At 40.2% G+C, this 16,370-nt stretch overlaps 1 protein-coding gene across 1 annotated transcript; it reads left to right on the forward strand.

The window, feature by feature from the left end:
- The first annotated feature begins 3,173 nt into the window (after nucleotides 1-3,173).
- On the forward strand, nucleotides 3,174-12,708 carry LOC132956574 (alpha-2,8-sialyltransferase 8E-like). The gene is made up of 9 exons (XM_061030095.1): nucleotides 3,174-3,408; nucleotides 3,495-3,590; nucleotides 7,173-7,246; nucleotides 8,686-8,760; nucleotides 8,868-8,942; nucleotides 10,065-10,206; nucleotides 11,140-11,252; nucleotides 11,362-11,454; nucleotides 11,538-12,708. Exons 2-9 carry the CDS (start codon nucleotides 3,585-3,587, stop codon nucleotides 11,998-12,000), a joined length of 1,041 nt encoding a protein of 346 aa, XP_060886078.1. The 5' UTR covers nucleotides 3,174-3,408; nucleotides 3,495-3,584; the 3' UTR covers nucleotides 12,001-12,708.
- The last annotated feature ends 3,662 nt before the right edge of the window (nucleotides 12,709-16,370 follow it).

A 16,370-nucleotide genomic window follows, 5' to 3' on the forward strand; every position in this document is an offset into this window, starting at 1 on the left:
TTTTTTTCTCATGTCCTGTGTGCCTTTAAAGACAGTAAACGTTTTACTGTAAGTTAGTAGGCCTACTGAGACGAAAGTAAGAAAGTAATAATAATGTATTAGACTTTAATAACGCTTTTCTAAGTACTCAAAGACACTTAACAAAGAATAACAACAAAACAAAACAGTGAAAACAATAAAGATGATATAAGAGAAGGAGGATGAGAACAGAGTTGGTCAGTGGTTGGTGATGTTGAAGAGGTGAGTTTTTAGGGATTTCTTAAAAGTTAGCTATAGTTGGAAAGGAGCTTCTAGCTTGTAAGGGATGTGTATAGTGCTGTTTCCAATTGAAACATAATCGTGAACTAGAATTAGAGAAACCAACAGGAGTAAGCTTGACATGAAACCAACTGGAAAAATACCAGTTACACTTCAAACACAAGAACCTGGTATGGCTCACTTAATGAGCAGAACAATTGTTCAACAAGTGTTCATTGGAGAAAAGTTTCATCTTTAGCATCAGGTTCACTTTCATCTCAGCAGTCTCTAGAAACAAACGCTTGTGGTTCCTCGTATGTGGTTTGCAAGTAACAGCAATTAGCCTTCATATGATATATGATATGAAATGATAGTTGATACTATAAAAACTGGATGTTTTATCTTTAATGGTACATTATAATGCATCATTAAGAATTAAAATGTAGCATTATAACCCAAACATTAAAACATGACAAGCTGCAACCGTCTACAATCGAGCACTTGTGGGACTATCTGGGAATTCAAAACACAAACCGTGTTACACAACAAACCAGTAACAAGATCATGGATACAGTAGCCATAGTGGTGTGGTTAAAGTATTTGACTTTAATCCCACTGCTCAAGCGATGATAAATTCTAAAACTGTATAAGTATTGTATCACTTATTGTAAATATATTCTTAGAAAATGTTTCTAAAAAACAGGCTGTTTGTTTACAAGCTGTCGATTGTCTCATCTGACTCCTACCCTGTGGCAGCATTACAGGTATAAAAAACAATCTACAATATAGAAATAGTTCATCTTTTAGCTGATGGTCTTTTTTGCTTTTGTAGGTCAAAAAGAGGCATCAATATGTATTTTGTTCAATTTGATCAAAAGTTTAAAAACTTCCCACAGGAGCTTTAAGACACCAAAGTCCAAACTAAGCAGGATTTAAATTGGTAATGAAAAATGAAAAATAATGAGGAAGTTATTGAAAATGAAGTATCCTTCCAGTTGTCACAACTTGAGAAATCAGCCAGCGGGATCAAAACTGGGATTTACTTGCTTTTGGAACCAGCTCCACGTGGCCACTCGAGGAACTGCGATTTTGGCACTTCAGCTTTACTTACTTTCTGAGCACTTGAAGTTGTTTCTTGGTTAACATTAGTTTGGCAGAGTTACAGAAGAAGAATAAAGTACAGGAAAGCATTTATATAAATGCTATTATTCTAATAAAGCATGTGGACAAGAAATACAGAAGTGTTTCAGGTAGACTTTTCTTTGTTGTATGTGCAGATCATGTATGGAATGCTGATACATGAGTTTTATTGTTACTCATTTTCATCCAGCTCAAGTCACTCTTCTCTCCTGTGATGACTCTCCTGTGTTTGTCGAGCCTGCTGATGTGGTACTTACTGGACAGGTAAGTGTGAAAATGACATTTACCTTGGCTACGTGCACACTCTCACACACAGACTGCCAAACCACATCACAGATATGTTGTTTTATTTCTTCCTGCACCCTTTAGCCGTTCATACTGCTAAAATGCACGTAGCCTTTGTAGACGGTTTAATCTTTTCTTTTTCTCGGCTTCATTCATATGCGTATAGGATATCTTATTAGGACCTACGTGTGTCTGTGTTCTTAAACAGTGGAGAGGACGAGGAGCTTTAAGTAATTTATTTTATAAAAACATATAAATGCAAGAAAATGTGAAAATTACAGTTGGTTATATTAAGATTATTTTAGTGATGACACAGACAGAGAGGAAGAAGAGAAACACAGAGACAGAGAGGAAGAAGAGAAACACAGAGACAGAGAGGAAGAAGAGAAACACACAGACAGAGAGGAAGAAGAGAAATACAGAGACAGAGAGAAATTCCTGGATGAGGCAGAGAAAGGGTAAATATTTCTGACTAGTAGGCCCTATGTGTATTACTTTTGTGTCTCCATAATTGTATTTTCTTGTGTGTTATCCATTCACTAAGATAAAACACAGGATGATCACAATCAACCTCCTGCAACCTGCTAGAACAGAACATTACACCATTGGTTCTCAACTGGTCTAACTTCAGGACCCACTACCAACCTCTTCATGAAAAATCAGTAGGCCTACCCAAATTTCTAATATTTTCAACCAATCAGATTTATTCAATAGAAAAGTGTGCAAGTTTGGACTTCAGAAGGTACAAAAATGTGACTGATCAAAGGAACAGAACAACACAAACATGCTTCAAATTCAAGGCCTTTTAGACCTTTTGTTTTCAGTACGCATTCAGTACCCACTGAAAAAGGCTCCTCGACCCACTTTAGGGTCCCGACCCATCAGTTGAGAACCACTACATCAGCCCTACAAATGCAGGAGGGCCCCCAAATGACTAAATCCGCCACTAGTAATCACAAGAAAGACCGTTTCTATCTCGGGCTCATACAGCTGAAGTGAGCCAGCGTGCGGCCGCTTAAAAATGTATTTAATTTCTCTTTATCTCCTCTTTCTTCATCTCCTTTGTCTCTGTGTGTTTCTTTATTTCACCATCTTCACTTGTAGGAATCTGTAAGCTTGTGTTTATGATGTTACAGGACTTTGGGGCAGTACTGTGCATCAAACACCCTGATGTGCATCATGGAAAAGTCCATGTAGTGCGGCTGGAGGGGAAAGGGGCCGTGAGACATGAGTTATAGATTAATTAGCCATTCTTCTGATTACATTTTTTAGAAAAACATAACTTAACACAAAGTTAAATAATAATAAATTATTAATAATAATAATAATAATAATAATAATAATAATTCTTAAACTTGAAATTTTTTTAGGGCATTTTATAGAGCCCCTGCAGTTTGGGGGCCCATTACAATTGCCTACCTATGCCTAATGGTTAAGTCCGCCACTGGTTTTGAGGAGTGCCACAACAAACATTCATAGAAAAAGATACCATCATAAAATTCTTTCAAGTACCCACTCTATATCAACATTGACAATCAACCCTGCACTCTTGACAAACAGGAATAGCTGCTCATCACAAGGTAAACCTTTAAACTTAAAGTGAAGGCTTGTTTTTTTGTCAAGGTAGTTGATTTTAGGTTCGTGGTGTCTTGTGGTGTCAACGACTTCTTATCGAACATTTTTGTGTTTTACTTGATGTTTGAGTGACTGTTCTGACATATTTCAGCCTCCTGTCTGCTTGCTCAGGTAAATCTTGAAATTTGGCAGAAGTGAGGATACACTCAGACTTTTTTTTTTTTACTGTGTGGTGACACTGCAGGGATATCTTACAGTGAAAGACGACAGTGACAGTGAAAGAGAAGCAGGCAAGAGAGAAACATTGACTGGATCCATAATCAAAGGACTAGCTTTTTACCTGGAACATGAAGGTAAGAATCAACTCTTTTTGTAGCTTGTAAATTATTCGGGCCCGAAGCATTGACAGGTGCCAACTCAGTGACATTCAATGTCATAAAAAATATATGAATGTTCAAGTGTTCATGGGAGAAAATTAGTTTCATCTTTAGCATCAGGTTCACCTTCTTATCAGGTTTGCAAGTAACAGCAATTCAACACGAACACGAACTTCCTAAGTACAGACAGCACATGAAGTGTCCCACCAGAGGAGCTAACACACTGGACCACTGCTACACAGTAATAAAGGACTCATATCACTATGTTCCCCGTGCAGCTTTGGGACTCTCTGATCACTGCCTAATTCACCTCATGCTGACCTACAGGCAGAAGTTAAAAACTGCTAAGCCTGTAGTAAGGACTGTAAGGAAATGGACAAAGGAGTCAAAACAGGAGTTACAGGCCTGCTTTGACTGCACTGATTGGAGTGTTTTTGAAGCTGCATCAGTAAATCTCAATGGACTCACTGACACTGTGACATCATAGATCAGCTTCTGTGAAGACATGTGTGTGTAGACCAAGACCTTCTGCACATACAACAACAACAAGCCCTGGTTTACACCTCATCTAAGGAAGCTGCGTCAGACCAAGGAGGAGGCCTACAGGAGTGTGGACCGGGACCTGTTCAAGCAGGCCAGACACAAACTGACGAAGGCGATCTGAGTAGCTAAGAGGAGCTACACTGAGAAGTTAAAACAAAGCTTCTCAGCTAACGACCCTTCAGAAGTCTGGAAAAGCCTGCGAGAAGTAACAGGAGACCCACCCCCCACCCTGCCGGTAGCAATTGACTGGCTGAAGATATTTAATATTATACCTTTGTACAAAGAGAGCACAGTTTACCAAAGTAAAATTCCTTGTGTGTTTAAGCATACCTGGCCAATAAAGCTGATACTGATTCTCTTAAGGCCCTGACACACCAAGCAGACGGCCAAGAACTGGTGGCGATGAAGTCTGCCTGTGGCGTCGGCGGGCGACGCCTCTTGTCTTGGCCAAAAAGTTGCACTAGAACACACTGCAAAGACGACAGTGTTGGGGTTGTATCAAGTCAACTTTGGTTATATTCTTTAATAATTATACTTAATTATTAATAATATAAATAAGATATAATTAAACTGTGTTTAATCTCGTTTTGGGGCACCAACCTGTACTCAGGTAAATATAACCAAAATATCACTCAAATCAGTCTCAAATCAGTTATTTAATTACTAATATTATTAATAATTAATAACTATATTTAATAAATTGAAATCCGTACACAAAGCCTTCGCACCCAGCTTATATCACAATGCAAATACAGCAGTTATCACAAACAACTGCTCTCTTAAATTATAACAAAGCATTATTTAAACAAAGCAACATCAATCCAAAATCAATGAACTTAATCAAACAAATAACTATTACAAACTAATCTAAGCAAACAAACATTATCAAGCAAACCTTGTGAATGAGGTGTAAATGTGTTTGTGTGTGTGTGTGTATGTAGATGAGAGAGAGAGAGAGAAAAAGAGAGAAAGAAAACAAGATGGTGGAGAGAGACAATGCACCTTGTGGCTTCGTCACATGGTGACAAAATGGTGACAAAATGGTGGACAACAAAGGAAGCTGTGTTGTTATCTTTTGAAATAGTTTGAGCTCTCTGAGCTGAGTTCAGTAACTGTTACTTAAACACCAGAAAGCCAGTGGCCGGACTTTGATTCAACGGCGGGTACACTGGTCTTTCTGATTGTGAAAGCCGTTGACTGAAGGTAAATTAGGATAGCGTTACACACATAGGCGAACACAGCGGTTCATCACAATAAAACAAATGCAGCAGCTTACAACAGATAATAAACAGGATGTGACGTCTTGTCAACAATGATGCATAATTATCAGTGGTTATAAAAGAAACAACTATTTCTGAAACTATTTATGCCCAGACCAAAGCTCTTACTTGGGGTAACTCCTGGTGATCGTTGCAAAGCTGGTTAGATCGTCACTCTGTTGAATGTTGAATCAACAGATTCAGGCAGTTTTCCTTCGTGGCAGATGTAGGAGGAGGGTAGCGGGATTCAGATCTTCGACCAGAGCGCTGCTCTATAGGGTCTTCTGGTTGCAGGAGCCGAGTTCTTTATGTGTCCTTGTGGATTCAGGGATCAGTGGGCTTCCTTCAGCGCTCCTGTCCAGTTGCGTTCAATGACGTCTTACGAAAAATCAAAGGAAAGAAACTTTTCTTTTTGCTCGAACCTGATAGCATCTGATTGCGCCCAAAACTCCTAAAAATATGCCGTGGAAGTAGTCAGCTGAATCCTCTGATGCTTGAATTCAGCATGTGAAGAGCTACCTATACTGAGCAACCTCAGCTCTGGAGTTTAACCTATGTAAGTCAAGAGGAGGAAAGGGTTTGTCTCGAATGCTGGAGTCCATCTTGTTGGAGAGGGTATCCTCTGGTGTCGGCAGACCACACTTGAAGAGAAGGAAGCAATGCCTGGTGATTGCTTTTAAAGACTGGAGCTGCCTGTGGGTTAACCTCAGGCCTCCTCCAATGAGGATAGAGAATTCAGAAGCCCCCAACCCCCCCACTTTTCACACCTATTTGTTAGTTTCTGTTGGGGGGTTGCTGGGCTAAGACCCCTTTGTTTTATGTTTTATCCTTAATGGTTTACATTATAATGCATCATTAAGAATTAAAATGTAGCATTATAACCCAAACATTAAAACATGACAAGCTGCAATTGTCTACAATCGAGCACTTGTGGGACTATCTGGGAATTCAAAACACAAACCGTGTTACACAACAAACCAGTAACAAGATCATGGATACAGTAGCCATAGTGGTGTGGTTAAAGTATTTGACTTTAATCCCACTGCTCAAGCGATGATAAATTCTAAGACTGTATAAGTATTGTATCACTTATTGTAAATATATGCTGAGAAAATGTTTCTAAAAAACAAGCTGTTTGTTTACAAGCTGTCGATTGTCTCATCTGACTCCTACCCTGTGGCAGCATTACAGGCATGAAAACAATCTACAATATAGAAATAGTTCATCTTTTAGCTGATGGTCTTTTTTGCTTTTTTAGGTCAAAAAGAGGCATCAATATGTATTTTGGTCAGTTAGATCAAAAGTTTAAAAACTTCCCACAGGAGCTTTAAGACACCAAAATCCAAATTAAGCAGGATTTAAATTGGTATTGAAAAATGAAAAATAATGAGTAAGTTATTGAAAATGAAGTATCCTTCCAGTTGTCACAACTTGAAAAATCAGCCATCGGGATCAAAACAGGGATTTACTTGCTTTTGGAACCAGCTCCACGTGGCCACTCGAGGAACTGCGATTTTGGCACTTCAGCTTTACTTACTTTCTGAGCACTTGAAGTTGTTTCTTGGTTAACATTAGTTTGGCAAAGTTACAGAAGAAGAATAAAATACAGGAAAGCATTTATATAAATGCTACTATTCTAATAAAGCATGTGGACAAGATATACAGAAGTGTTTCAGGTAGACTTTTCTTTGTTGTATGTGCAGATCATGTATGGAATGCTGATACATGAGTTTTATTGTTACTCATTTTCATCCAGCTCAAGTCACTCTTCTCTCCGGTGATGACTCTCCTGTGTTTGTTGAGCCTGCTGATGTGGTACTTACTGGAAAGGTAAGTCTGAAAATGGCATTTCCCTTGGCTACATGCACACTCTCACACACAGACTGTCAAACCACATCACAGATATGTTGTTTTACTTCTTTCGGCACCCTTTAGCCGTTCATACTGCTAATATGCACGTAGCCTTTGTCGACGTGTTAATCTTTTCTTTTTCTCGGCTTCATTCATATGCATATAGGATATCTTATTAGGCACCATGTGTGTCTGTGTTCTTAAACAGTGGAGGTAAGAGGAAAGAAGATTGTCAAATGAAGCTGCTGAAATATCACTTGATCAAGTAGGCCTACATTGCAAAAACAAAAACTTTGCACAGCTACAGAATAGCCCATACACTTTATTTATCTGTGTTACAATGATGCCATGGTAATGCCACTCATTGGACGTGATGCAAGAGGAGCTTAACAGCTGCAATTTCCCCAATTACATTACAGGGTATTTAGCAATCAATCACAATCGTTCATATGGCCGTGGATTTTGTAGTCAGTCGACCAAAACCAGAGGCACTGCTTGTCAACAGGCAAGGCAGGCAACTGCTCGGGACCCCAGACCAGTAGGGGGCCCCAGAGGGCTCACAAACTTCAACCAAAGCAGTGGCTCAAAATGTGCAAATTTTGCAATGACAGTAGGAAACCTCCCTTTGGGTGCCCCATCTGAAAGCACTCACTCTATTGCTGAGAAAACCAAGGTGTATCAATGAAAGTCACTGAAGAAAAATGAAGAAGAATTAGCCGTCTATAGGAGAGAAAGGAAGAGGAGTAAGCGTCGGCTGGCAGACATGATGGTGATGAACTCTGGTTGGAGGGCCCCAACAGACTTTAGAATCGCCACTGACCAAAACAGTTTCTTAGGAAGTTGAAAACAGGAACAGAAGATGATGATAGCTGTAAAAGTAACACCGCAGACCACAGATTTTTGCAGATGACATGTAGCTACGTAGCAAAAATCTCTGCTCAAGAGTTTGTAGACTAGTTGTTCATTCATGGTGTATGAAGTTGACAGCTACTGAACACTGAATTCATGATGTTTACTCCATTGGCTTTAGCGTTAGTTGGAGTTTGAAATTTCTACAGAATGGCATCAAATCTTTCACTTGTTAAATGCTGATTCATTATGTCTTCTGTATGTTTTGAACAAAGAACACAGCACACTCAAAATGGGAGTTTTTGTTCTCAAGTGATGAAAACTAATTATAAAGCTAACATGTTGGCCTATGTGAGCTTTTGGATTTAGGGGTGATTTTCTTTGTGTTGGCTGTCTTTTTGAGGAGGGTCTGTCCACAAAGTAACTATTCATAACTGTAAATGTGGGGAGTGGTTCATAGTCTATATGCAGGGTCCAGAATGTGGTGTTACACACGTTTACATTATCTATGTGTGCCTTGCTTCTGAATCAACACATCTGTCCTTCTTTTTCTTTTGTTTGTTCCACAGTGATGTGGACCAGCACTTACCAGCCCCTCAGAGGAGAAGAGCCTCCAAGACCTTTGACCTCTGCAAAGAATGCAAGTGAGTGTGCAAACACCATCACTGCTTCATGACTGCCATCAGATGAAGGGATTACTCACCTGGTTGTGTATGTGTATCTTAGTTTGAATGTTTTTGTTTTTTCACAGTAATACGATCATAAAAGTAATGCAGAATTACTCCCAAGCCTGGAAGAAGCAGGAGGACAATTTTAAAAAGTTCAGGTAAAACAAAAAGGTCGTCTTGGTTTTGAACTTTAAGGGGAAAAAATAAAAGAAGGTAAGAATTACGTACTTTTAAGTTCCATGATGCTGGGTGGTAAAGGAGGTCAAAAGGGTAATAAAACCCAACATAGTGCCTAATAAGATGGCCAAGTGTGATTAAAAGGTTAAACAGAATGAAACATGAATCACATTATAGAACTATTACCAGTGTTTGGGCCTGTTCCAAAAAAAATGCAACACAACTTTTGGGTTTTGGTGCACAACAGCATGCAGCTGGTGACTTAAAAAAAAAACCAAAGAAAATATAGTTATTTTTATCCATGCCCCTCAGAAAACCTGAGTCTGCCTGTGCAGATCAACAAACACAACTTGGTTACAGCTTAGTCCATTTACATTGTGATAGGAGCCCACAATATACACAATGGGTCAAATAAGGATCATCAAAGGTTCCTCCACAGAATGAGAGTTAGTCACTTTTTATAAGAAAGAGGGGAGGGGGAGATGTACAGTCTTCTAAAATCCCTCTTTGGGCCTTTTCCATGTAACTTTACTAGCTGGGTAAGTAAAGAGATAAGTGAAGACAGAAATATCAATCACACAATCAAGGTTAAGATACAACCCAATAATTTGAATGGCTAAAAAAAGACTTTACTCTTTGCATGTTTTACTCGAGGACAAGCTCAGAAAAGATGAGTCAGAGTGCCCTCGTCTGATTGTCACATATTGAGTCTGTCCTCGAAAAATGAATGTGATTCATGACCTTAAACTGTAAACATTGAATGTTTGAACAAAATTAGAATCTGTGCAGGATCAGAATAGTTTCCTCTTTAGACGGATAGAAAGAAGAACAGCTGAAGAAGTGGGAAAGAGAAGTGGAAATACATGTGGAGTGAAGTTGAGGAACTTCTCTGTGAATGTTAAACACTTGGTCTAAATATAACACACATTAAAATCATGTGTGTGTTGATAAAACAGAGAGGACTTTGCCTGAAACACACATGACTGCCCTTAATGTTTATTTGCTCTTTTTTTAAAAAAAAAAAACTAAACAAACATTTGAGGGAGCATCAAAACATCAGAGTCACTTGTACATGGTTTAACAAAGTCCTTGTGGTTCCCTAGATCTCAGCTGAGCAACAACAGCAGTGGTTTTGACAATGCCATCCTTACCCAGGCCAACACTCCAGTGGGATCAAAGCTCGTTTATAATTGGGGAAAGAGCAGCCTCCAGGTGTCTCCGGAGGTTTTTAACACCTTTACAAAGGTATTTTGTTTGGTACTCATGAATATAACCAACACATCCACAATATCTGCTACTTGTTTGGCATTGTGATTGTTCCTGTAATGTCTGACTAAAAGATTACACATTAATTAAACGAAACATTAAATAAATACAAAAAACAACTTAGCATACACTTCACATGTGTATTTACACAAGTAATATGTTGGTAGACTTGGGATGCCTCGAGCTAGCTGGAGGGTTCACAGAGCTCCTTTGCTAATACAATCCCTGTCCTTTGAGCCAGACATTGGGCATAGCCAGCTGATAGTACCGCTAGCCGCGTGGCTAACTATGTGACACTTAGCAGCTCTTAACTTAAGCTTTCATACTCTCTACGCCGCATGCATGGCTCTGGATACACAAACAAAATGTGTACTTTGTTATGCTGCAACTGGAAACAGGTTGACAACAAGGTTGAACTATTAATCCACATGAATCCATCTGAATTTCTTATACAAAATACTAAACCAAAGTATTTTTTAATTAAGTGTAAACGTATGAGGTATTTGAAACTCAACTCTTTCCACAAATAAATTGGAAGTGAGGAACTCTTTTCAATCCAAATCTCAGGAAATGTTCCCCCAACCGCTTACAGCATGTATGTACACAAATTAACAACTGTGTCATCAGCAAGTTTAAAGCTGCCAGTATACTTCACAACAAAGTGATATACTGCTGAATTTATCCATTAAAAACAAGTGTGACGCCCAAGTAGATGTTGGAAATTAAAACCTGAAGACTTCCAGGAGCACTCATATTTCAGCTGGCAACCTCTTTTAGGGGTGTCTGCTGCAGGGCATTTCCAAGAGGGAAACATTTGCAAATGAGACCCAGCAGTAAATTTGATCTACTGTATTATATCATCAGTATAATTATCATTATGTGGTAATACATAACCATTGATTACAATTCCAGGAGCATCCTTTCTCAAATAAAACATGGGACACGTGTTCTGTTGTTGGGAACGGAGGAATCCTGACTGACAGCAGCTGTGGAGAGAGAATTGATTCAGCTCAGTTTGTCATGAGGTGAGAAAGGTGTCCATTGTGGTGACAATGTCAACTCACAGTGTCAAAAATCATTTATGTTGAGATTCCACAAAAAAGATCTCTGACTTTTTTTTTCTTGCTTCTTCAGGTGCAACCTTCCTCCTTTGGGAAATGGTTATGAGAAGCATGTCGGTGTCAAAACGGACCTTGTGACAGCGAACCCAAGCATCCTCAAGGAGAAGTGAGCAAGAGGCTGGATTTCACTTCACTGTCATTACAGAGTTCTTTTGTCTTGTTGATTTATATCTGCTGTTGTGTCTCCAGATATGAGTCTCTGATGAAGCGTCGTCGTCCGTTTGTGGAAAGTCTGCATATTTACGACAACTCCTTGCTAGTCTTTCCCTTCTCTCGTGGAAACACTCCTGTATGTCTGCGGGCCATCTACAGTGTTGAGGACTTTGGAAGCCCCATTAGGCCCGTCTTCCTTAACCCTGAGTACCAGATAAGACTGGGTGCCTTCTGGAGTGTACAAGGCTTGGGATCAGCGTTGATGAGCACCGGGCTAGTTATGACTAGCATAGCTTTGGAGGTCTGTGAAAATGTGCATCTGTATGGGTTCTGGCCCTTCGATAATCACCCCTATGGACTCTACGACCTGACGCACCACTACTATGATGACAGAAAAGCTAAAAGGTTCCACGCCATGCCCAAGGAGTTTGGGCTCCTGATGCAGCTGCACAGAAAGGGGGTGCTCAAGCTTCATCTGGGAGATTGTCAACGGTTATGACTATGAGTTATAATTGTATATAAGTGTTATTATGTTGGTCTGCTTTGTGTTCGGTGTTTCGTTTGTGCGTCTGTCTTTGTGCTGTGTTTCAGGTGCCCAGCCCTGATTGGAGAAACCCGGATGGTTGCTAATGTTTTCTGTAAAACAATTATGATCCAATCTTTTTATTAACGCTTCAAGTGTTCATCAGACACATGTTCACACAAGAATGCATTCCTTTGAATACTTCTATAAACATGTGGACTGGAGAGCTGTAGGGTTTTTGCACTATTCCAACTCTGATTTTTTTTATACAACTAGTCTATGTATAACTGATATGTAACTCAGTTTTTGGTTTGACATTATTTTGGTTTGTTTGCATACTAGTTAGATAACAATATGTGTAAGTAATCTAGTTAAGGTAAGATAAATCTGAGACTTGCTCAAGAAACGGTAATTTCTCGTGCTTTAATTTTGTATTTTAGAACATGTCATGCTAAGGTTACCTTGCTTCCTTTTTGGTATTTTGAAGCAACTTCCGGTTTTGAATGTTGTTTAGGTAACTTAACTTCGAGAAATGAACGTGATGTATATATTAAGAGATGGTAAACAACAAAAAAGTTACGGTAAAAGGTGAATGTTAAAGTTTTGCAGCCCCCCACCGGACAATAATCTCTTACGGTGGTTTTGAATTATGAGTGAGCTTTACAATAAAGCAGATAAAAATCATCAGTTGAAGAGTCTATCTTTCGAAGGGTTTTCTACAATATAATACAGATTTTTTTTTTCAACATATTTTTATTAAAGCAAGTTCAAAATATACAGTGCAATTGGGATGCAGTCAACATTTTTATTTTTTCCTCAGAAACAGTCAAAAACCCAGTATCACTTCGCCCTGTAAACAACCCTCCCAGACCAACAAATAGACCTCTTAGTTTAAAGACAAGAATAAAAGTGCAAGATTGGAAAACTCACAGAAAAAAAATATAAAAAAAATACAATAACCAAATAAAAACAAATAAATAATAATAATGAAAATTGACGAGACAAACATAAATAAAAAATGAACAAACAACATTAACAGGAATGAAAGTCGTTATGTGCATACAACATAAGTAAATAGGAAAAACAGTATAACCTGTAAAAGAGACAAAATCACTCACACACACTGCTCAACTTGATCAATAAAAGGAAAGACAACAGCTGCTCACATCCAGGCTACCACCTAAGCGGCTGAAGAACCCACGCACAGAAAGAAGTATGGTCAGAACATAAAATGTGGTATTTAATTACGCACAGGTTTGCCCTGACTCAGGGGGAGAAAAAGGGGGGGGGGGGGGGGGGGGCGGCTGGACAGGCACGAGAGGACAGGATCAGTATCGGCAGGCGAAGGTGTACTACTACAATACCTCGTCAGGTGAGAGTTTCTCGTCAGTGTAAAACCTATCAGAGCACCCTCTAAGAGAGAATTTAATTTTCTCCAACTTAAGGAGAAATAAGACATCGTGCAGCCATGCTTTGAAGGAGGGAGGTTGTGAAGATTTCCATAAGAGAAGGATTTTCCTGCGTGCAATTAAAGAGGCAAAAGCAATAACATTGTCCTGAGTGGTCGAGGTGGCAAGATCATCAGGAGACCTACCGAAAATAGCTATATGTGGGGATGGATTAATGTTTATACCTAAAATGTCGGAGATGGACTTAAAGAAGGATTGCCAATAATGAACTAATTTAGAACAGGACCAAAACATGTGAGTCAGGTTGCAAGGAGCCTGAGAGCATCTACCACAAGTTTCATCAATTGTATCCGGAAATATTCTGGAGAGTTTATATTTGCTGTAATGAAGTCTGTGGAGCACTTTAAACTGGATAAGAGACAGCCTAGCGCAGCTAGAAGAAGAATTAACAGCCCCAAGCGCCTTTTCCCAGAAATCCTCAGAAAGGTTGGTTTGTAATTTGCTTTCCCAATCAGCCTTGATCTTTTTTACCACGGACTCGTCAGTTGTGAACAGGAGGTCATAAAGGAAGGAAACCTGACCTTTGGGCAAGACTCTTGCCTTGAGTGCCAGATCAATGCCACTGGGGTTTGGAACATGAGGAAATACCGGTGAGTGGGTCCTAGCAAAATCACAGAGCTGAAAATATCGAAAAAAGTCTGAGCCATTTAAATGGAATGCAGAACGTAATTGGTCGAAACTGGCAAAAACATCATTAACGTATAAGTCACCCAGACAGCGCAGGCCATTCCTCTCCAAAGATGCAAATCGTGGGTCAATCCAAGATGGTATAAAAAGGTGATTATTACAGATGGGCGTCGCTTTAGGGAGGGAGAGCCACCCAAAGTGTCATCTAATTTGTGACCATATTTTAAGTGTGCCTATTACCACAGTATTAGACGTGAAGCTAGAGGGAGAGAGGGGAAGGGTGCCACACACCAGAGATGGGAGAGAAGAAGAGCAGGAGTCAGCCTCTAATCGGCACCAGCTGCACTGGGGTGAGATAAAGTATAATTTTGTGAACATTGGCTGCCCAATAGTAGCTGATAAAATTAGGTAGCCCAAGCCCACCCACTGACCTGCTCCTCTGGAGTAAAATGTTACCCGTTCTCGCACGCTTACCAGCCCAAATAAAAGAAGAAATAATGTCGTTAATAGATTTAAAATAGGACTTAGGGAGAAATATGGGGAGACATTGAAATAAATACAAATATCTGGGTAGCACGTTCATTTTTACAGTCTGTACCCTTCCCGCCAGAGATAGTGGCAAACAATTCCACCTCTGTAGATCTGATTTGACTGCAGCAGTTAAAGCAGTGACATTTTTTTCACGGAGTGTACGAATGGTATGCATGATCATCACACCTAGGTACTTTATCCCTGTGTTAGATATTTTAAATGGTATGGACGACGGTGACATTTCTGCGGCCAGTTGATTAATCGGAAGACATTCGCTTTTCAAAATATTTAATTTATATCCAGAAATAACGCCAAAAGTGTTCAGGAGCGAAAGGATAGGCGGAATACTTGTCAGGGGGTCACACACATAAAGGAGGAGATCGTCAGTATAAAGCGAGACGCGATGTTCAACCCCCCCGCCCCCCTTTTGATCCCTTTGAACCCTCCAACCGACTTTAAAGCAACTGATAACGGCTCAATGGCGAGTGCAAACAACAGCGGAGAGAGCGGACAGCCTTGCCTAGTGCCGCGAAAAAGAGGAAAAGGTCTTGAACACTGTGTTTGTACACACAGATGCGTAGGGGGAGGAGTAGAGTAGCTTAATCCAGGAGATGAAGCTGGCACTAAAACTGAACCGTTGCAAAGTGAAAAAGAGATATGCCCACTCCACCCTGTCGAAGGCCTTCTCTGCGTCGAGATATATTACAGCCTCAGGCTCAGTAGAAGAGGACGGGGTGTGAATGATCCCGAGAAGCCTTCTGACATTAGAAAAAGAGTGCCTCCCCTTTATGAATCCTGTCTGATCTTCTGAGATTACTGTGGGCATAATAGCCTCCAGACGACGGGCTAGGACCTTAGATAATACAGAATTTGATTAATTTCTGACACATGATCATGTAGTGAAGACATGATCTTTTTTTTTCAGCTGCACAAAACCACAAAATACATCGTTTGTAGTTTTGTGCTTTGCATTGCAAAGACATAACAGCGGACATCTCTCTATCTCTCTCTGGTCCAATGCAGAGTATGAAGTCAATTAGAGGTGAATTCTTTTTTCCCAGAGACCCCCCAACACTTTGCTGTTGAGGCTTTCAGGGTGTTTCAAGTGGGTCTCAGACCCCCAAGTGTTTCGCACCCTTTTGCTAAATAATTAGCACATTGTGAACTGCAAATTCGTTGTTTGGTGTTTAATCATTGGGAGTGAGGAAGGAGAGGGTCACTTTTATGTTACAGCTGGTTTCCCCTAGGCTGGTCACAACATCAACAAAGAAAAAAGTAGACCCATGGACTACTTTTTGCAAATGACGGCTCACTTGACCGCAGTACACTCCAGTCAGGTGTGCACTGTGCACAGGCGACGACAGGCACACAGTTATATCCCATAACCGACTCACAAGCACAGAGGGTGGGGCAAAGTCGTGGTTCATTAGCATACCTAACAAGGCTAATAAATTACCTGATGCTCCGAACAGCATCAGACACACAAAGAGCAGGAGCAGAGGGGCTTCATCTGAAGTGCATGGCACGAAGGTTACACGAGGGGGAAGTTAAACTCAGGTTCTGAGAAGCAACTTCAGCCGAGTTGACTCACCTCTCTAAGAGACGCACTCAGATCCGGTCACCGTCCACCTTCTGTGCGTTAAAGCGCACAGCCGAAACAGAACTTTATGCGCTCCCAGGAGACCTTCCTCCAGCCCTCAGCGCTCGCTGGCTCTCAGA

Source organism: Labrus mixtus, chromosome 22, assembly GCF_963584025.1.
Source record: "Labrus mixtus chromosome 22, fLabMix1.1, whole genome shotgun sequence".
NCBI classification, from domain to species: domain Eukaryota; kingdom Metazoa; phylum Chordata; class Actinopteri; order Labriformes; family Labridae; genus Labrus; species Labrus mixtus.

What these genes read in the sequence shown, in the direction of transcription:
- LOC132956574 (XM_061030095.1), top strand. An exon ending in GACCTCTGCAAAGAATGCAA is followed by an intron (nt 8,761 to 8,867) that starts GTGAGTGTGCAA and finishes GTTTTTTCACAG; the next exon opens with TAATACGATCATAAAAGTAA. An exon ending in TTTTTAACACCTTTACAAAG is followed by an intron (nt 10,207 to 11,139) that starts GTATTTTGTTTG and finishes TTACAATTCCAG; the next exon opens with GAGCATCCTTTCTCAAATAA.